The sequence below is a fragment of the Perognathus longimembris genome, unplaced genomic scaffold (assembly GCF_023159225.1).
Source record: "Perognathus longimembris pacificus isolate PPM17 unplaced genomic scaffold, ASM2315922v1 HiC_scaffold_5261, whole genome shotgun sequence".
NCBI lineage: Eukaryota > Metazoa > Chordata > Mammalia > Rodentia > Heteromyidae > Perognathus > Perognathus longimembris.
This window is the reverse complement of record NW_025960669.1, coordinates 8,890-30,727: the sequence shown is the minus strand read 5'-3', so window position 1 is coordinate 30,727 and position 21,838 is coordinate 8,890. Positions and strand designations below refer to the sequence as shown.

General features: G+C 41.3%; 1 protein-coding gene across 1 annotated transcript in view; it reads right to left on the bottom strand.

Annotated features, from left to right (window-relative positions):
• LOC125345058 (melanoma inhibitory activity protein 2-like) overlaps window positions 1-15,444 on the bottom strand; it is a 33,696-nt gene extending 18,252 nt beyond the window's left edge. Inside the window, 5 exon segments of the mRNA XM_048337308.1 lie at window positions 4,245-4,388; window positions 4,391-5,495; window positions 9,987-10,073; window positions 12,636-12,769; window positions 15,072-15,444. Of these exon segments, the coding sequence (XP_048193265.1) occupies window positions 4,245-4,388; window positions 4,391-5,495; window positions 9,987-10,073; window positions 12,636-12,769; window positions 15,072-15,186 (1,585 nt within the window). The 5' untranslated portion in view covers window positions 15,187-15,444.
• Between the last annotated feature and the right edge of the window lie 6,394 nt (window positions 15,445-21,838).

The following is a 21,838-nucleotide window of genomic DNA, read 5'->3' as shown; positions in this document are numbered from 1 at the left end:
ATTTGGGACAATGTCACCCCTTCTTTGGCTTTCCCCCAGTTACCTCTCCTATCATTACCCACAGGTTCCATAGGTCATTTTCCACACAGAGTATACAGAATCACACCATGCAAAGTCCAGACCCTGGCACCATGGAGGGACCTTTATTCAACCTACAACCTAGCCTCGCCTTTATTCCTTGGCCAAGAAAGAATTATAAAAGCTGTACAATTGCTGAGGAGGTAGCTTAGTGGTAGAGTGCTTGCGTAACATGCATGAAGCCCTGGGTTCAATTCCTCAGGACCACATAAACAGAAAGCGTAGCATGCATGAAGCCCTGGGTTCAATTCCTCAGGACCACATAAACAGAAAAAGCCAGAATTGACACTGTGGCTCAAGTGGTAGGGTGCTAGCCTTGAGCAAGATGGGGAAAAAAAACTCCATTGTATTCAATTTTTCACTTTTTAATCTTAAAAACCATGATTTAAATAAAAATAATAAACTGGAGATGGTGGTGCACAACAGTAATCCCATCAATCCTGAGGATGAGGCAAGAGGGTTGTGTATTGAAAACCAGCCTAGGCTACATTACAGGACCCTGTCTCAAAAATAAGCTGAGTGCCAGTGGATTGTGCCTGCAATCCTAGCTATTCAAGAGGCTGAGATCCGAGGATCCCCATGCCCAGCCAGCTCAGGCAGGAAAGTTTTGTATTACAAAGTTTGACAAAGAAAAGCAATCCTAGAACTTACAGCAGTTAATCTCCAGGTTCCAAAAGCTAGTCCCCTGTAGCATGCATGTCTGCCTCTTGCACTAGAGAATATAAAAACAATTATCACTCCAAAGTCTCACGGGATTGCTACAGAGGTAGAAGATTCACTCCACTACTGAAGAAACTTTATATGCTATTGGCACAGGAAGGCGCCTGTCTCTTTAGGATGTTTGAAACATCCTAAACATGGTAATGAAAAGGCGCCAATCAAGCGTCATGCATTTTCCTTTTTCTGTTGTCTTACAGGTTCACTAATTTCACATTCAAGCCTTGGCTTCCCTGTTCATGCCATGTCCATTTATTATATCATTATTTACTCTATCAAATCACACCATTGAGAAAGTACATTAAAAGAGACAGTGGGGGTGGGGGGCATGCCTCAGGTCATAGTGGCCAGCCAATGAGTGAAGAAAGCAAGCATCAGATACCCAATTGGAGTCCAGTATAGAACAAAAGGAAAGAAGGCTGGAAGTAAAGGAGGGAGGGAGAGAGGGAAAGAAAGAAAGAAAGATGGATGAGAGGAAGGAAGGAGGAGGGGAGGGGAAGGGAGGGGAGAACCAGCTGAGCACCTGGGGCTTGTGCTTGTAATCTTAACTACTCAAGAGAAGGCTGATGGGCTGGGAATATGGCCTAGTGGTAGAGTGCTTGCCTCAAGAGAAGGCTGAGATCAAACCCAGCCTGGCAGGAAAGTCCATGAGATTCTTAACTCCACTGAACTACAAAAACAAAAAAGAAGCCAGAAGTAGAGCTGTGGCTCAACTGGTAGTGTGCTGGCCTTGAGCACAAAAGCTCAGGGACAGTGCACAGGGCCAGAGCAGAAAAGAAAAGAAAAGAAAAAAAAAAAAACCCAACCCTGGGCACTGGTGGCTCATAGCTGTAATCCTAGCTACTCAGGAGGCTGAAATTTGAGGACTGGGTTTCAAAGCAGTTCAGGCAGGAAAGCCCATGAGACTTTTACCTCCATTTAACCACCAAAAACAAAAAGCAGGGGTTGGGGATATGGCTTAGTGTCAAGAGTGCTTGCCTCGTACACATGAAGCCCTGGGTTCGATTCCCCAGCACAACATATATAGAAAATGGCCAGAAGTGGCGCTATGGCTCAAGTGGCAGAGTGCTAGCCTTGAGAAAAGAAGCCAGGGACAGTGCTGAGTCCAAGCCTAGGACTGGCAAAAAAAAAAAAAAAGAAGCAACAACAAAGTGGTACTGTGGATCACAGTGGCAGAGTGCTGGCCTTGAGCTAAAAATCAAGCTCAGGGGCTGGGAATGTGGCTTAGCAGTAGACTGGTCGCCCAGCATGCATGAAGCCCTCATTCCTCAGCACCACTTAAACGGAAAAAGCCAGTAGTGGTGCTGTGGCTCAAGAGGTAGAGTGCTAGCCTTGAGAAAAAAAAGAAGCCAGGAATAGTGCTCAGGCCTTGAGTTCAAGCCCTAGGACTGGGGGAAAAAAAAGAAAAGGCTCAGGGGCAGTGTTTAAGCCCTGAATTCAAACATCATAACTAACCCTATCCAGCCACCCCCCCAAAAAAATGGTGTCTGATCTGATTTAGAGGAATTCTGATCACTTACATTAACAGATGTCATATATTTTAGAGGACACCGTGTTAGTTACTAATTAACGAGACTGGGTTGTGTAAAACAATGACACAAAGTAAGTCCAAAATGTGTTCTTTCCAGTTAGTGCTCTACTTGCAGCATTTTACCTATTAACTGGAGATAAGAGTCTCTCAGATTTGTTTGCCAGGGCTGACTTGACTGGCTTCAAATTGCAATCCTCAGATCTCAGAGTCAGCTTGGTTTTGAATTGACTAATCAAACCAGATTTTGTTTTGTTTTGTTTCCAGACTGAATGTGAAAACCAAACATTCCTTTAGAATGTCAAAACTTTGGAACATGAGAATCTCCTTTCAACTAGCCTTTAATAATCTCTGCTGTTTGTTGTCATCCACCTTTCTCATTTGGAAAAGGATTGGAATCTAAATGTCCACATGCTGGAAGAGGGAGGATGTTGGTGAAATGCAGAGTTCACATTTGGGGGAATGGTAAGGTGTGATACGCAGTTCTGGCCAGTTCAGAAAATCAACTGGTTCTAATGGAAATGGGTTTCCTTCAGAGTTTGCACTGTTCTTGGCCTCTTATGAAACATTTGCTGTCATTCTACAGCCCAATTGTTGCTGTATTATTAGTCAATATTTGCTAAATTTCACATCTATCCATCATAGACACCTCAGTATGGAGATGTGCAGAAGCCAAGTAAAAGTTCCACACAGTTTACAATCCTAGTGTTTTTCTCTTTTTATTTGGATGTGGATCAGAGCGGCTGTTTTTGTTTCATTTTGTTTTGTTTTTACTTATTTATTATTCGTTCTGGTCTGTTTCTTAGCTTCTTTACTCGGGATACTTGACCCTCCACTACTTAAGCCACAGCACCATATCTGGCTTTTTGATGGACCTCACTGACTTTAACCTGCTTGGACTGGCTTCGCCCAGCCTCCTGAGTGGCTAAGATTATGGGGTGAGCTTCCAATGCCTGGGTTGTTTGGGTTTTAGTTAAGACTTTTGCTTTGTAATCCAAGCTGTTTTACAACTCGTGATCCTCTTGCTTCCCAATTGCTGGCATTCCAGCTGTGCACCACTGTGCATGTCTGATCCACATGTGTTGAATCCAAAGTTGCTAAATTTTCTGGACATTTAGAAATAGAAGTGTCCTCTGATGTTCACTTTCTTCTACCGCCTTCTGGTAAAAATCTCAGAACTAAGAGACTTGAGGAAAGCTGAAAACCTTTTACCTTAGTCTTGCTTGAAATCCCTACTACCTTGTATACTTAAAAGCCTTGTTATTGTAGTGCTCCATATGAAAAGTAAAGCATAAATGCAAGCCTCAAATTAAAAATTTTCAGAGGCAATGTATGGCGATACATACCTACAATCCAGCATTGGAAGACTCAAGCGGGAATCATATCTCAACTTTGAGGCCAACTTGGACTACACAGCAAGACTCTCTCTCTCTCTCTCTCTGTCACACACACACACACACACACACACACACACACACACACACAAAATCATGGTTAAAACTAACCTGGACCTGACCCTCATCTTCAATTAATCGCCAAAAAAGCCAGAAGTGGAGCTATAGCTCAGCGGTAGATTACCAAGCCTTAAATAAAAAAGCTAATCAAGTCCCAGTATGGGCTCACACAATAAAATTACAATTTATGTTCCAGAGCCAACTAGAAACTGATAGAACGATGGTTGTTATGGGCTAAGGAGAGTTTAGGAAATGTGGAATTTCTCAACTTTTCTCATGTGTTGAAAATGAACTATGTGGGTGGGAGGGGAAAACTGGGAGGGAAGGAAGGGGTGACAGTGCCGCAAAAGAAATGGAATCTTCATGGGACATATCACTTTAACTCCTATGTATGTCACCTTTAGAATAATAATTTTCAAATGTTTTCATTATGTCAACAAATAAATTCTAAATCTTTTCATACCAACCTGACCAACGGTGACTGCTTCTCAGTAGCATGGATTCTTCCGTGTCATCTGTGGCATGATTTTCAATTGAAGACTCTTGCATTCCATCATTTTCACCTTTATTATTTTCATCCAGTATCTGATTTGAATATGGCAATTCTGCTTCTCTGGAGTGTTCTGGAACCTCCAGGGGTTATCAAAATTATGTAAGATTTTCTTCAAATATAGTGTGTCATCAGAATCATCTGTTTCCTCTAAGACTCCTTCCTTGTGTATTTGATCTTCTGCTTCCATCACTTTGATTATGTTTATTTCCTGTTCTTTATCAGGCTCAGAATCACTGGCTGGAGGATGTTTGTGTTTATCTAGCCCACTATCACTGTTTTGTCCATCATCTGTTATCATTTTCTCTTCATCAGCATATACAAAGCCTAGCATGCCAAAACCAAAATCAAACCAACTTGACTTTTGAGTGGAGCTGTCGTTCATGATTGTGTCCTCTTTCCCTGTTGTTATTTCTGTCCATGGAACAGTGGCATCTTCCTCTGATGATTTAGCATCAGGAATATCTTGGAGTAGTGGATGGCTTTCTTTGGACAATAACTCAAGTTCTGTACTCTCCTCTCCAAAACCTAAATAACTTGTAAATCCACCACCAAACCAGCCAGTGGCTTGAGATTTGAGAGTGTGCTCTAGCTCTGCAGCTTGTTCTGAGTCTTCCTGTGTCATTGAAACGAGATGGGGTGGCTCTGAATCCAATTCAGATTCAGGTTCTGAGGCATGTTCTGTTTGGGACTCAGCATTGTGTGATTCCTCCAGATCGTTTCCATCTTCCACTGCTAATTTTCTACTTTGAAAAGAGTTTTCATGTACAGATTCAATAACTGGTTCAAAAGCCTTGTCTTCAATTTGTTCTTCTCCCAGTCCAAACTGTTCTCTTCCTTCAGGCAGGGTGGAGGAGGTCACGACACCTTCCACTTCTGCAATCTGGTCCTGCCCCCTTCCAGCTGCCACTTCTTCCCAATCTCTTGGCTCACTGGCACTTGGGATTTTTCCAGGAGCCTCTGATGCTACAAATTGGTCTGGAAGTACAGTACTTGCAGAAGTTTCATAAAATCCAGACTGTCTTAGGAAACCACTTGCAAATGTACTATATTTTTGGTCTCCATCTTCTTTATATGAATACATTTTTTCACCATTGCCGCTGTTTAACTCACTATCTTCACTTTCAAATATATAGCTCTCTCCATGAAGACAAAGAAAGTCAGATTCCTGAAAGAAAAAAAAAACATAAATGTACTCAACCATGGTTTCTCCCCAAACCATTCAAAGTGGATGACAATGATTTTCTTAAGATGACACAACCAGCTCAGCCACAGAACAAAAGCTGAAACCAGATCGTCTCATCTTAAATACATTTACAACTGAAATACATATTACAAATACATATTAGAACCGAATTCTAGGAGTGAATGTAGAAACGTAATGATAAACATCCTTTTGTGTATGACTTATTATTACATAGCTCAGAATCAGAGAGTATCAATGCTTTGATCTTGTACATAAACGCTGATGGCCAGACATACGTGTTCATATAACCTTGCACTTCCTACGAGTATTCTGAGTGGACTCAAGGATTATGATCTGCATGTGGTCCTCCCATGGCTGTACTGGAAATTCAACCCCCAAAGCAACAGTGTTAGGAAGTGGGACCTAAAGAGAAATGCCAGGGGAATACCAGAAATACCAGAGGGAATGAATGCATCCTGCTATTATATAAGCAGGTTCATGATCATCAGTAATTCCTTTAGAAACATCACGGAGGACTTTCTATGGGTATTATTTTTTGCTTTTTTTAACTGTTAATTTTTTTTTTTAGCAATACTGAGCCTTGAACTCAGGTCTTTGTGCTTGCTAGGCAAGTGCTCCAAGATCTGAGCCATATGATATATATATATATATATATTTTTTTTTACATATATATATCATACACACACACACACACACACACACACACACACACACACACACACACACACATATATATATGTCTTTACATTTGGTTTGAGGGGCTGGGGATATGGCCTAGTGGCAAGAGTGCCTGCCTCATATACATGAGGCCCTGGGTTCGATTCCCCAGCACCACATATACAGAAAATGGCCAGAAGTGGCACTGTGGCTCAAGTGGCAGTGTGCTAGCCTTGAGCAAAAAGAAGCCAGGGACAGTGCTCAGGCCCAGAGTCTAAGCTCCAGGACTGGCAAAAAAAAAAAAACAAAAAAAAAACCAAACATACATTTGGTTTGAAAACTCAGCATACTTTTTTTTCCTGCAGCTCTATGGAGGAATTAGCACAGAAAAAAAAAACTGCATGTAATTACTGTATCTAATTTAGTGATTCGAGGACAAATTTAGTGATTTGGGGACAAATTTAGTGAATTTTAATACTGATATTAAACATTACCTCATCCAGGCAAATAAATAACTTATTATGCCTAACATTTCCTGAGAGAGAATAATATCGAAGCTGTGGACTAAGGGATAAGAAAGGAGGGGGAGAGACAGGTGGGGGGCAGAGAAAGCCAGAGAAAAACGAGAGGGGGTAACAGTGTTGGACAAGAAATGTCCTCATTGCCTTTCTTGTATAACTGCAACCCCTTTCTACAACACGTTACAATAAAAGTTGAAAAATAAAAATAAATTTTAAAAAAGAAAGAACCAGGAGGCTGGGAATGTGGTTTAGCGGTAGAGTGCTTGCCTTGCATGCATGAAGCCCTGGGTTCGACTCCTCAGCACCACATACACAGAAAAAGCCAGAAGTGACGCTGTGGCTCAAGTGGCAGAGTGCTAGCCTTGAGCAAAAAGAAACCAGGGACAGTGCTCAGGCCCTGAGTCCAAGCCCCAGAACTGGAAAAAAAAAGAAAAGAAAGAAAGGAAGGAATCCAAGAATGGTAATGCATGCCTATAATTCCAGCACTTGGAAGATGGGGACACAAGAATCATGACTTCGAGGCCTGTGTCCTATATAGAGTGACTCTGTCTCCAAACAAAAGCAAAAAAAACAAAAGGAGGCTGAGCTCTAAGGATCGCAGTTCAAAGCCAACCCTGGCAGAAAAGTACCCATGTGACTCTTATCTCCAATTAACCACTCAAACACTGAAAGTGGCACTGTGACTCAAAGCGGTAGTATGCTAGCCTTGAGCAAACAAGCTCAGGGGCAGCACCCAAGCCATGAGTGCAAGCCCCACAACCTGAAGAAGGGGAAAAAAAGCCTAGGGAAGTGAAGAATGCAGAGAAAGCGTTCTAACAGGAAGAAGAAAGAGAGTGCAAAGGCCAGTTTGTCTGGTGAAAAAGGGAGATGGTTCTGAGGCAGCGGCCGGGAGCGAAAGGAGAAGCACGAGCAGGGGAAGCTGATCCAGACCTGGGAGGCCAGAAGGATGAAGGGCATTGCACCAGGTCCAGGGGAAAAGCCAAGAAGGGATTTAATGGCCTGAATTTTTTTTGGTTTTGTTTTTCCAAGATCCACTGCTTTTGGAGAATGGCTTGAAAGATGGCAAATTTTAAGCAAGCAGAGCAGTTGGCAGTCTATTGCAGTATTATAATCAGTGGGACTCGGGCTACCATTCGAGAAGACAGTTTACCTACAGGTATATTATAGAGACAGAACTGAGAGGACCAGTTATTCTACAGGAAACAGACAGCTGGTAGTTGATCCCAAAGTGTGTGTTGGGAAGAGCCAGACAATAGATAATTGAACTTAACTAAATAAGCTCACTTCATGCTGAGGTCATTTGTGGTCAATTGGCTTAACGTGGAATCTGAATTCAACTGACTGATCACGTTTTTTTTTTTTTTTTTTTTTTTTTTTTTTGCCAGTCCTGGGCCTTGGACTCAGGGCCTGAGCACTGGCCCTGGCTTCTTCCCGCTCAAGGCTAGCACTCTGCCACTTGAGCCACAGCGCCACTTCTGGCAGTTTTCTGTATATGTGGTGCTGGGGAATCGAACCTAGGGCCTCGTGTATCCGAGGCAGGCACTCTTGCCACTAGGCTATATCCCCAGCCCCTGATCACGTTTTTTTAGAGTTGTTATACAGCTGATATACAGAGGAGTTACAGTCACATAAGTCAGGTATTGAGTACATTTCTTTTTGGACAATGCCACCCTTTCCCTCACTCTCTCCCAGTTTTTCCCTCCCATCCTCACCCACAAGTTGAATAGCTCATTGTCAACAACGTGTCTAGTGAGTATCACTGCTGCATTTGTTGATTCTTTGTCCCATGATTTCTGTACCCTCCTCCCCTCCTCCAAAACAGATAAATGAACAATACCAAAAAAGAAAAGAAAGCAAAAGAACAAAACCTCTTGTTTCCATCTCTTAGAGTTCATTTTGATAAATATTATTTTGTATGATGAGATGCACATAGGTATTGCCCCTTTGTATTCCTCTCTCATTTGGTCTCACTGCGTGTGAATGCCTACAGTCCTGTATAATTTATCATATCTAGGTCTACCTTCTCAATATGAGAGAAAACATATGCCATTTGTCTCTCTGAGCTTGGCTCCATACAAGTGTATACATTAAAAAGTTACCTTTTTTTTCCAGTGGGACCAAAAGTTTCATTCAAGGGAGTTAAATAGCTCCCTGCTAGAGGAACTATTCCTCTAGCTCATAAGTCAGTTGTTTTTTAATTCCTGTTCTTATTATCAAGTTTAACATTATTAAGATTATGAAACTCCAGCCAGGGACTGGGATTATGGCCTAGTGGTAAAGTGCTCACCTCGTATACATGAAGCCTTGGGTTCGATTCCTCAGTACCACATACATAGAAAAAGCTGGAAGTGGTGCTGTGGCTCAAGTGGTACAGTGGTTGCCTTGAGCAAAAAGAAGCCAGGGACGTGCTCAGGCCCTGAGTTCAAGCCCCAGGACTGGCAAAAACAATAACAAAAAAACTCCAGCCAGACACTGGTCCTGGTTTCTCAAGAGGATGAAAGCTGAGAATCATAGCTCAAAGTCAATTGAGGCAGACCAATCGCTGAGACTTTTATTTCCAATTACACAGCAAAAAGCCAGAAGTGGAGGTATGGCTCAAGTGATAGAGCACTGACGTTGAGCAGAAAAAGCCAAGCAAAAGCACAAGAACCTGAATTCAAGCCCTATAAAGGATATATAAACATGAGATCTAGGGAGTGTTGTAGGAATAAGCTTCAACCCTAGTAGGACAATGGTGTTCGTAATTATACCTGACACTCACATAGTGCTTACTAAGTGCAACTCTATGTACTTTTTGTATACTCATGTTTTCCTCAGTAAATTTGAAGTGACACTATATTACAGCCATCATTTCCATTTTACAGATGGCAAAATTAAGGCACATAGTGCCACTTGTACAGTGAGTCGTTGAGTCAGGCTTGAACTCAGTCCATCCTAGTATCCATTCAACTGTCTGTTAATTGTTCAAAAAGTAAAATCCTTAACTGTAATCAGTTCCATCTTACCATCTTAGTCACATAAATTATTCCAAGAACAAGTCCTCCACTGTCCAAAAAGAAATGTACTCACCTGACTTACATAACTGTAACCCCTTTGTACATCACCTTTATAATAACAATTTAAAATTTTATAATTTTCATCTTTAAAACATTTCAAAAATGAAAAAAGTCCTCAGGCCAACTATTTTACACATCAATTGTACATGGTACACAATCAATGGACACTTAGTCAAGAAAGTTCCATTTAGTTCACAGCTGAGAATGAGTTGACTCACTTTAGCTGATATTTCAGCTTCTTCATGTATGAACACCTCTTGTTCCTGGACTGCATCTCTGGGGAAAAATCCAAAGTCTTTTCCTTTCTATCAAAACAAAGAAATGAGATTATCAAAGAAGACTGGTCAAACAACGATTACTAAGCTCAATTTATCCCTGTGATGATAACTTTCATCTATATCAAGTCACAAAACATTAATTGGCAATCAATTGCCATCTAAAGAAAGTGAGTCCAGTAACTTGTGGCTCATGCCTGTAATCCTAGCTACTGAGGAGGCTGAGATCTGAGGATCATAGTTTGAAGCCAGTCCATGCAGGAAAGTCCGTGAGACTTTCACCTCCTATAAAACTTCCCAGAAAAAGCTGAAGAGGTAGCTCAAGAGCTCAGAGACTCAGTGACCGTGCCTGGGCCTTGAGTTCTAGCCCCAAAAAGAAAGAAAAAAAAAGATAGAAAAGAAAAGCAGGAAAACAAAAGAACAAACATGGGTAGGAACATGCTTTTATTATTTAAAAAAAACAATAATTTAAGGGTACAATGAGCTAAACTATAAAATGACACAATTTTAAATTAAACTTTGGAATGTGGGCTGGGGATATGGCCTAGTGGCAAGAGTGCTCACCTCTTATACATGAGGTCCTGGGGTCAATTCCGCAGCACCACATATACATCAAATGGCCAGGAGTGGCGCTGCGGCTCAAGTGGCACAGTGCTAGCCTTGAGCAAAAAGAAGCCAGGGACAGCACTGACACCTGAGTCCAAGGCCCAGCACTCGCCAAAAAAACAAACAAACAGACAAAAAAACCCTAAACGTCAGAATGTAAAGTATCACACACACACACACACACACACACACATACACACACACACACACACACACACACATCTTCTTTAATGATCTTCTTTGCCCATGTGTTCTTAAAATTTATACTAATAGACTTAAGATACCAAACAAGGAATGGGATGATAGCCTACATGGAGCTGTAATCTATGTGACATTTCCAAACTGTCACAATCAGGTAAGAGCTTTTAACACTAAAGACTCACAAATGAATTCATCAAGATTGCAAAGGTCCACAAGTCCTTAAGGGAAGATTCAGTGCTAGTCAATCTTCCTGAACCTAAGTTAGTAAAACTAATTATATTAACCCGGATCAAGAGCATGTAAGACATTCTTTGTTTTTCTTTGTGCCAGACCTAGGGCTTGAAATTACATTCTAGGTGCTGTCACTGAGCATTTTTGCCCAGGCTAGCCCTCTACCACTTGAGCCACAGCTCCACTTCTGGCTTTTTAGTCATTAATTGGAGATAAAAGTCTCATGGACTTTTTTGCCCAAGCTGGCTTCAAACTTCAATCCTCATATCTCAGCTTCCTGAGTAGTTAGGGTTACAATCATGAGCTACCAGTGCACAGCCATTCTAGTATTTTCTCTCTTAATAAACCAGGAAGAATGCTTTCTTTGCCTCTTAGGACACCTATTATGTTATTTCTTATACCTGCGTTATATTCTTCCAATGACTTCAATATATAGGCATTTGTAAGTCCTCATAAGTTGTAAGGAATGCTGGGCACTGCAAAACAGGGCAGGTCTGGCCAGGCAAAAGTTCAGCCACCAGCTTCAGATAGAATTTGCTTCTCCAAACAAGGATCAAAAATCCCAGAAGGGAGAAGTTGGTGTGTTTGCAATGTGGAGATGATGTTGGTCCTGCCTGTTCAGTTTGAGAGTAAATCACTTAATGTAGACTGTTATCATGAAGCATAATAATACAAGCAATGATATACGCCATTTTCAACTGAAAACATTAATCACAAGTTTCCTCTATTGTATAATCTGAAAGAGAATTCATTCTTCCAGGTATCTCGATAGACTAGGAATTTGGGCCAAGTAAAAGGGTCTCCCAATTGATAGTTGGTTTTCTATAAACAGTTTAAATACTTCACTTCTCTAGGCTACCAACTTTTCTGATGATCTTTTCAAAAACAATCCAGCCCTTAAAAAATATTAACTAAAACTTCCGAAGATATGGCTGGGTCCCACCACATAATCTATCTAAGTACCTCTAAAGTATCTCCAAATAAATAAAAAACTTAAGCTCAAAGAATCATAAATTCTCTGAGTACTGATGGATCTCTCTCTCTTTTTGTCTCTCTCTCACTCTCTCTCTCTCTCTCTCTCACACACACACATACACACAATCATAAATGCAAACCAGGTACCAGGTGCTCACACTTGTAATCCTACTCAGGACTCTGAGACTAGACGATTGAGGTTTGTAGCCAATCTGAGCAAAAGAGTTTAAACAGCCAAAAGTCAGACTACAGGTATGGCTCAAGCGGTAGAGCACCAGCCATGAGCTACATGCCCTGAGAGAGTTCTGGGCCCTGATTTCAAGCCCCACTTAAAAAAAAAAAAGTATGTATGATGTGTAAAAAATAAGTTTAAGGTATTCCCTTTTTTCCTCTATCTCAAGGAAACTTTTCTCAAAGCTTTTTTCACAGGAATTTTGGAATCACTATTGTCTGTGTAAGGTCTCTTCGCTCTTGTACAGTCCTTTGAAATTCTTAGTTCTTTTAGAAAGGAAAAGCAGATATCCTTGGGCAAGTTGGTCATTTTTTTTCTACATCTAATTCTTACGACGAAATACTTACACTTCCTGCCCACAAATCTTCTCTCTCTCCCGAAAGTTTAATATAAACAGATATTTCTTCTCCCTCAGTGAAGTTCAGGTATCGACAATCAGGTCCTGTGAAATCTTTCATGGCTAAGACTCTGCTGAGTAAAACTATGTACATGTGTAAAGAAAAACATACATACTTCAAATTAAAATGTTATTGTTCCTCTTTTGAACTACTTTTTATTTAACGAGAATCGCCCAGGCTGGCCTTAAACTAGAGATTTCCCTGTCTCTGCCTCCCAAATTCTGGGATTATACACATGTACTACTCTGCCTGCCTCTTCTCCCATTTCCCTTCCTTTAATGCATCCTACATTTTGTTTTCCAGTGCTGGGCTTGAACTCCAGGCCTGAGCACTGTCAACTGAGTTTCTTTTGCTCTAGGCTAGCACTCTACCACTTGAGCCACAGTGGCTTTTCCTGTTGATGTGGTATGGAGCAATCAAACTCCGTAGGCCAGCACTCTACCACTAAGCCACACTCCCAGCCCCACACCCTACATATTTTGAAATGCCTATTTCTTGACGTTCTTTACATTCTCAAAAAGCTACATGAACTTCACGATGGGAACAGAATGAAGCGCAGAGCTCAGTATTCAAGAATATCCATAAACGATTTTAAAAGAACCTCCTTCTATTCCTTTACACAGATGGGGCAGGGGCAGGGGAGACTCTAAGTAAGCTAGTAAATCTGTCATCTCTGGAATATGTCACCCTCATTCTTCAATCTGTAGCCAAGGGAACTTTTTACTTTCTTGTACTGTTATGTTATGTATTGTTATTTCCAGACATTGCAATAATCTAAGGAAAAGAATCCATCTCCAGCCACAAATGAGCCTGTTAGCTTAGGTGAGAGAGTGGAGCCAGGTTTGTACTGAAGATTTGCAGAACAAAGTCCTGTCTGCTAAGCGTTTCCTCCTGCTTTCCTCAGCCTAGAAAGCCCCGTCTCTCTTCATGCCAAGCTCATGTCCTGTTTCCTCCTTGAGGCTTTCGTCATCCCAGCCTTCTCCCAATGTCCACTTGACCTGGGGCCCTTCATGTGCACCACTGTGCTCTGCTTCGTGGTGATCTGAGTTATCACCATTAAGTGCATCGGACACAGAACCCACCACTCCCCTAGACCAAGCACCTTCAGTAACCATGAATGAATCCCATCGACCATGCGAGGGTCCACCCTCCAATTCAAAAACTCAGATAATAATCATCATAGCGGTGCTCAAATGATACTACATGTGTAAAAGTAAAACGCTGTGATTGTTATGCAATGACAGTTAAAACATTATACAGTTACTAGACACTTGCATGTTCTCTTTTCGTGTCAGGCAGTAAGAATTCTAAAATATGAGATGAAGGAATTACTACTGTAAAATACCATCTCTGCATATTATACATATACAACAAATTAAGACAAATCTTCACTTGTAAGTATGTTAGTTGGAAATTGTGTATGTATCGACCATATTTCACATTTTTGTTTGAATGACACAAAATTAGAAATAATTCACATACTAGAATGTAACATATTTATAACTTTAATATATTGAGATGCAACTATTTTGTACAATAATTCCAGTACCAAAAAGCTAAATTCTCAAAGATTAAAATGGAAATCCATTTTTCTTCATGGTAAATCAAGTTTAATATTTCATGGCGTAAAATTATATCCACTTATTTTAGCATTTTCACATAGTTAAAGACACAGAAATGACTAAATAAACCATGATATTTTGAAATGAAGACACTAAATATACCATGATAATTTGAAATGAAGACTTTTTATAAACTCATGAGAATCACAAAGATCTAGGGAGAAAAGAAACTTTTCTTTGTTGTTTTAAAATTGCTTTTTGGGGCTGGGGATATGGCCTAGTGGCAAGAGAGCTTGCCTGGTATACATGAGGCCCTGGGTTCGATTCCCCAGCACCACATATACAGAAAACGGCCAGAAGTGGCATTGTGGCTCAAGTGGCAGAGTGCTAGCCTTGAGCAAAAGGAAGCCAGGGAGAGTGCTCAGGCCCTGAGTCCAAGGCCCAGGACTGGCCAAAAAAAAATAAAAAACTAAAAAAAAAAAATAAAATTGCTTTCTTTTTGTTTTAGTGAATTTTAAGAAATTGATTTAAAGAAATCAGTTCCAGTTCTCTTTAAAAATGGGTGGGAGGAAGACTGATTCTTATGGTTTAGAGGGAACATAACCTCTGATATATTTCTATATTAACCTTGTCTTTGGTCCTTTTATACTTGTTTCAAACAGAATCACAAAATATTTTGTCACTAAAATCTTTTTTTTGTATCAATCTCTACTTCAGGATTCAAAGCTTTCTCAAAAGTGTTATTTTTAACACACCTATCTGCAATAACATTTGTATGAGATTTCAGAGCCTTCATTTAAAAGGAGAAGAAAAGTGGACTTACTTGCACATTCCAGGTCACCACATTTTTTAAGGTGTGACAGAAGTTTGGTGCCTTCCAGACACTTTGCCAGAGAAATAACCAGAAGAAGGATTCTGTGCAGCGAGGGCTCAGCCATGCTAAAATAAACCGGGAATCCCAAAGGACATCTACACCAGTGGTTCAGATTGTAGACATGCCAGCCACAGCACCAAACGTTCTTCACCAAATACCAGAGGAAAACGTCTGGCAGGTGTTTGGTTTTTTAAAATTCTCTTGATAGCTACATTCCTCTACTCATAAATAGGCTTAATGTGAGGAAGAAAACACTCTGTTCTCAAGCTGTAGAGTCCGGTATCAGGTAGTACACCAAGGGTTAATAATTAACAGGGATTTTTGTTGTTGTTGTTGGACTAAAGTCTTATATAAAGGTGGCCCCAGGAAGCAGACTGTTTAAAGGCCCAGGACAAGCCTCCCTGAAAAGGCAGTTCATCTCTTTCCCGACAAGAAGTACAAACCACGTATTTGCTACAAGCAAATGCCAGCTTCAACGGAGAAAGTGCATGGTTGTGCATAAAAAGGATGGCTCTAAATTTGGATTTCAACTTATCTCCAATTAGCCAGAAAAAAGCCAGAAGGGGTGTGGTAGTCAGCCAGCCTTAAGCAAAAAATGCAAAGTGAGAGTCCAAGGTCAGAGTTCAAGCCCCAGTACTGTGCATACACCCCCCCCCCAGACACACACATGCACATACACACACGCACACACACAAACACATGCACACACACGTGCACAAACACACAAACACATGCACACACACTTCTCCAGTGTTACTCTGAAGTTACCAAGAAGTTAATAATGACTAACACAAAACAAAAGCTTACTAAGTTTCACCAACTTTCTTTTTTTTTGGGGGGGGGGCAGTCCTGGGCCTTGAACTCAGGGCCTGAGCACTGTCCCTGGCTTCTTTTTGCTCAAGGCTAGAACTCTGCCACTTGAGCCACAGCGCCACTTCTGGCCGTTTTTTGTATATGTGGTGCTGGGGAATGGAACCCAGGGCCTCATGTATACAAGGCAAGCACTGTTGCCACTAGGCCCTATCCCCAGCCCCACCAACTTTCTTAAGATCACAGATAGATGTATGTCTCTATGGAGAAAATAACATTATCATCACCATATTTGCATTTAAGGAAACAAAAGCACTTAGAGCCAGGTCATAATGCAATGTCATGTAGTCAGTGGAGAAGGAACTTAAACCCAACACTCTAACAGTAACAGTAACAGTAGTGTTCACAGTCGAGAATCAAATCATCTACTGTGGAAGGAGGTCTACTTAGTTTGGACAAACAGCATTACAGAAGCAGCAGAGAGTATTATTCTATATATGTCATATTATCTGCATAGTTCTCTAAGTGGAGGAAGAATGAGAGGTGGAAAGGTGGGGAAAATGTTTTCCCATACAGTGAGGATGTATATGTATGATTTCTCATGGCATTTTTTTTTCCAGTCCTGGGGCTTGAACTCAATGCCTGGGCACTGTCCCTGAACATCCTTTGCTCAAGCTAGCACTCTACCTCTTGAGCCACAGCTCCACTTCTGGCTTTTCCTGTTTATGTGGCACTGAGGAGTTGAACCAGGGCTTCATGCATGCTAGGCAAGCACTCTACTACTAAGCCACATTCCCAGCCCTCTCATGGTATTCTTAGTAATTTTCTATGTTGTATGGCTTTCTGTTTCTAAAAACCACAGCATGTATGGGGTTAAAATGACAATACAACTTTAAAAATCAATTCATTTGAATTTTGCTCTCACTTTAAAAGGATCAAAGTCCAATAGAAATGCTTGTAATCTAATGGGAGTTTGGGGGAGATACGGGTGCCAGTGGCTAGGGGACAAATACCTAGAGACTGAGCATACACAAGGTAGCACATTTTCTTTCTTTCTTTCTTTCTTTTTGTTTTTTTAATTATTAATGTTATTTACTTTTTAATTATGTGGTACCAGGGAATTGAACCCATGGCCTCGTGCATACTAGACAAGTACTCTACCACAAAAGCACATTCCTGGCCCCAGGACCTTTTCTTTTCTTTTTTTTTTTTTTCTTTTTTTCCCCTTTGGCCAGTCCTGGGGCTTGGACTCAGGGCCTGAGCACTGTCCCTGGCTTCTTTTTTGCTCAAGGCTAGCACTCTGCCACTTGAACCACAGCACCACTTCTGGCCATTTTCTGTATATGTGGTGCTGGGGAATTGAACCCAGGGCTTCATGTATATGAGGCAGGCACTCTTGCCACTAGGCCATATCCCCAGCCCAGGACCTTTTCAAGATGTCCTAAAGAAAATATATTTATTTACTTGCAAGTTTATTTTTGTGTACATGTACCATTGTGGGACTTGAACTCAGGGACTAGGTGCTGCCCCTGGGCTTTTGTGCTTAATACTAGCACTCTACCACTCGAGCCACTGTTCCACTTCAGGCTTTTTGGAGGTTAACTGAAGTTAAGAGTCTCACAGACTTTACTGCCCAAGCTGGCATCAATCCTCAATTTTCAGATCTCAGCCTCCTGAGTAGCTTGCATTAAAAACATGAACCACAGGTGCCTGGTCGGTTTATTTTTTTAAGACTCTGACCAACATAAGACTTTTTACATCATCCAAAAGAATGATAGAACATGCGTCTGAAAGTTAATTAGCTTGTAACAGCCCAATACACAGTTGTACAAAACATACACACACATACTCTCACCAACTATAAAGCTATGTTGTCAAGACATTTACATAAGGATCAGCTATACAAGATCTGCCACAAGATTACTCTTATACTTTATATTATTATAGCCAATATTTAAATAAGAATATTTAGTAGTGAGCACTGGTGGCTCATGCCTATAATCCTAGCTACTCAGGAAGCTGAGACATGAGCATTATGGATCAAAGCCACCCTGGGGAGGAAAGTCCATAGGAGTCTTAACTCCAAATAATAACCAATAGGCCAGAAATGGAGTGGTGGCTCAAGTGGTAGAGTGCTAGCCTGAGCAAGAAACCTCAAAGACAGCATCCTGAGTTCAAGACTCAGAACTGGCACAAAAAAATAAATGATGAAAAAATTAGTAATTAATGTTGTTTCGCTTTTTTGTTTTGTGTTCAATATTAAATACTTTATGGCTAAATTCAACTAATAAGTAATGTTCTAAATTAAGAGCAATGAGAATCCACCAAACCTTAGTTATTTCATTGGTACTGGGAATCGAGAGCAAACTTTAAATTCATCTTTTGATTAGCCTAAGAAAGATGTGAATCAAAACGAAACACCCACCATCCTGGAAATATTAGCTATTGCTACAAATGTGCCCACATTTCTTCAAGAGGTAAGAAAAGCAAGGAGGGCTGGGGATATAGCCTAGTGGCAAGAGTGCCTGTCTCGGATACACGAGGCCCTAGGTTCGATTCCCCAGCACCACATACACAGAAAACGGCCAGAAGCAGCGCTGTGGCTCAAGTGGCAGAGTGCTAGCCTTGAGCGGGAAGAAGCCAGGGACAGTGCTCAGGTCCTGAGTCCAAGGCCCAGGACTGGCCAAAAAAAAAAAAGAAAAGCAAGGAATGTTTGTTGAACAGCAACTTTGAACCAATAAGTTTACTTGGTCTCTCCCAGAAACAGAACAGGGACTGCCAAATGCCTGAGATGTATCAGGCACTCCTGAAGCGACTGGAGATACAAGAGTGAATGGGACAAAGTTCCTGCTCTCCTGGACCTTGCATGCTACAGAAGGTAGACAGACAAGAACAGGCAAACAACTGAGCAAGAGAAGTTTGGAAAGTGATATGTCGTTATGGAGAAAATGTCTAGATATGGTTGGCAGGGAAGACATCTCTGGAGAGTGGCATTTGACTTCAGATAGGTAGTGGAGAGATAGAATATCCCCTGCAGAGAAGAATTAATATGAAAGATGTCACATGTCATTGCCTGAAGCGTCTTCATTACTACAGATTTTAAGAAAAAATAAAGCACATAAATGCAGAGCAAAAGATAGTAATAAATATTCCTTAAGGTAGAAGCTGATTCTGCATAGACAGTCTTCCTCAACTGAATCAAAACTATTCAGGGGGTTGGGCGCCAGTGGCTCACATCTGTAGTACTGCCTAGTGAGTAGACTCACATCCAATGGATCATGAATCAGACAGCCTAGACAGAAAAGTCCTGGAGATTCCATTCCCAAAATAATTAGCCAAAAGCAGGGCTGAAGGGGGTGGCTCAAGTAGTAGAGCACCAACCATGACCAAAAAGGCCTCGTGAGAGTACAAGGCCCTCAATTTTAAGCCCAGGTACCAGCACACACACACACACACACACACAAATGTGTATGGGAGGATGTGTTCAAATTACATTCAAATATATCATTTGATACAAGGGATTTGTATATAAAATAAATCCCATGGAGGAGGATTCTCCTAGAATCAGACCCCCATGGACACAGAAGGATGATGGTAGGCTCAAGAAATGTGAAGGCAGAGGAGAGTGAGCACATACAGTAGGAGACAGGCAGGAATCAGTCAGGCCGTGCCTTCTGGCTGTGAGGTTGGAATGGAAGTTGAAGCATAAGATGAAGCCATACTGCCAGACGCTGGTGGCTCATGCCTGTAATCCTAGTTACTCAGGAGGCTGAGATCTGAGGGTCGAAGTGCAAACCCACCTGGGCAGGACAGTCAATGGGACTCATCTCCAACTGACCACCAGAAAACTGGAAATGGTGCTGTGGCTCAAAATAGCAGAGCACTAGCCTTGAGCAAAACACAGCTCGGGAACATCACCCAGGCCCCGAGTTCAAGCCCCTTGACTCACCAAAAAGAAAACTAAAAGTCGCATGAAAGAGAGTAACATGATTTGTATTTTTATGCTAAAACTTTATTATTTTGCTTTACCTTTCCAGGGCTCAGGTTACATTCTTTAATACATTTTGTTACTGAGTAGTTTTGTGAATTAATACAAGGATGAATGAACAAATAAGCAGATTTCTTTCAAGACTCAGTCATGCCTTATGAATAAATAAAATCCTAGTATCATCTGTAAAACCCAAATGCTGTCTCATACCAAAAAACCCAAAGAATCCTTTTATTTTGTTTTCATTAGTGCATACTAATTGTACAAAATAAGAGGTTTTATTGGAGCTGGGAATGTGGCTTAGCTGTAGAGTGCTTGCCTAGCATGCATGAAGGCCTGGGTTCGATTCCTCAGCACCACATAAACAGAAAATGCCAGAAGCGGCGCTGTGGCTTAAGTGGTAGAGTGCTGCTGGCCTTGAGCAAAAGAAGCAAAAGCTTGAGCAAAAGTTCAGGGACAGTGCCCAGGCCTTGAGTTCAAACCCCAGGACAGGCAAAATAATAATCATTTTTAGTAATACTTATTATGAATAATAGGTTTTGTTATACTCCTATATATACATACAAGGTACTTTGATCATATTCATTTACTCCATTAAGTAATCTTTTTCATTAAATTATTATCTTCTGTAAAATACGTGTAAGTCAGGCTTTGTGGTAGAGCACTTGCCTAACATTCATGAGCTACTGGATTCCATCCCCAGCACCATAAGTTTTTAAAAAATGGGCAAAAAGGGCTGGGGATATGGCCTAGTGGCAAGAGTGCTCGCCTCGTATACAAGAAGCCCTGGGTTCGATTCCCCAGCACCACATATACAGAAAATGGCCAGAAGTGGCGCTGTGGCTCTGAAGTGGCAGAGTGCTAGCCTTGAGCAAAAGGAAGCCAGGGACAGTGCTCAGCCGCTGAGTCCAAGGCCCAGGACTGGCAACAACAACAACAAAAAAGGGCAAAAAGAATTTGACCACACCTGGTGCTGGTGGCGCATCCCTGTAATCCTATCCATAAACTCAATAAGAGAAAATCTGCACAACAAAGGTTTAAGTATGGAAAAAGTAAAGAAAAACAAGATACAAGCCCAATGCTGGTAGCTCATGCCTGTAATCCTAGCTCCTCCGGAGGCTGAGATCTAAGTATCTTTGTTTGAAGCCAGTTCAGGCAGAAAAGTCTTGAGACTCCCATCTCCAATTAACTACCACAACGTCAGAAGTAGAGGTGTGCTTCAAATGGTACAGTTCTAGCCTTGAACAAAAAAGCTTGAAGACAGTTTCCAGGCCCAGAATTCAAGCTCCAGGACAGGCATAAAAATTGTTTTAATCTAGTTTTTCCCATATTTATCTTTATTGTGAGATTGATGTTAGCAGTAGCACAAATATAAATATCCATCAGATCTCAGCCTCGGGAGTAGCTGGAATTACAGGCATGTGCCAACCAGCAACCATCTAATAGCTGTTCAATTTTCTACAGTCTGTAGTAGTTTCTGTCCTTACCGTGATGCTTTTGAAAGTCCCTCACATGGGTTTGATGCTTTATGAATTGACTGATGTCGTAAAATGTGGGTGGCAAAAGCCATAGAGGGGGATGCCTTTCTCACCAGAGCACAGCAATGCCTACAGGTGATAGGAATATGTCAACCACTACTGTTCCTAACCTTCGTTTTTTGTTTTCTTTTCTTTTTGTTTTACGAGTCCTATGGCTTGGACTCAGGGCCTGAGCACTGTCCCTGGGTTCTTTTTGCTCTAGGCTAGCATTGTGCCACTTGAGCCACAGCGCCACTTCTGCGGAATCGAACCCAGGGCTTCACGGATAGGAGGCAAGCACTCTTGCAACTAGGCCAAATTCCCAGTCCCTAGGGGTTGTTTTTTTTTGTTTGTTTTGTTTTAACAATAACTCTTGATGTTCTGATGCATACGAAAGGCTT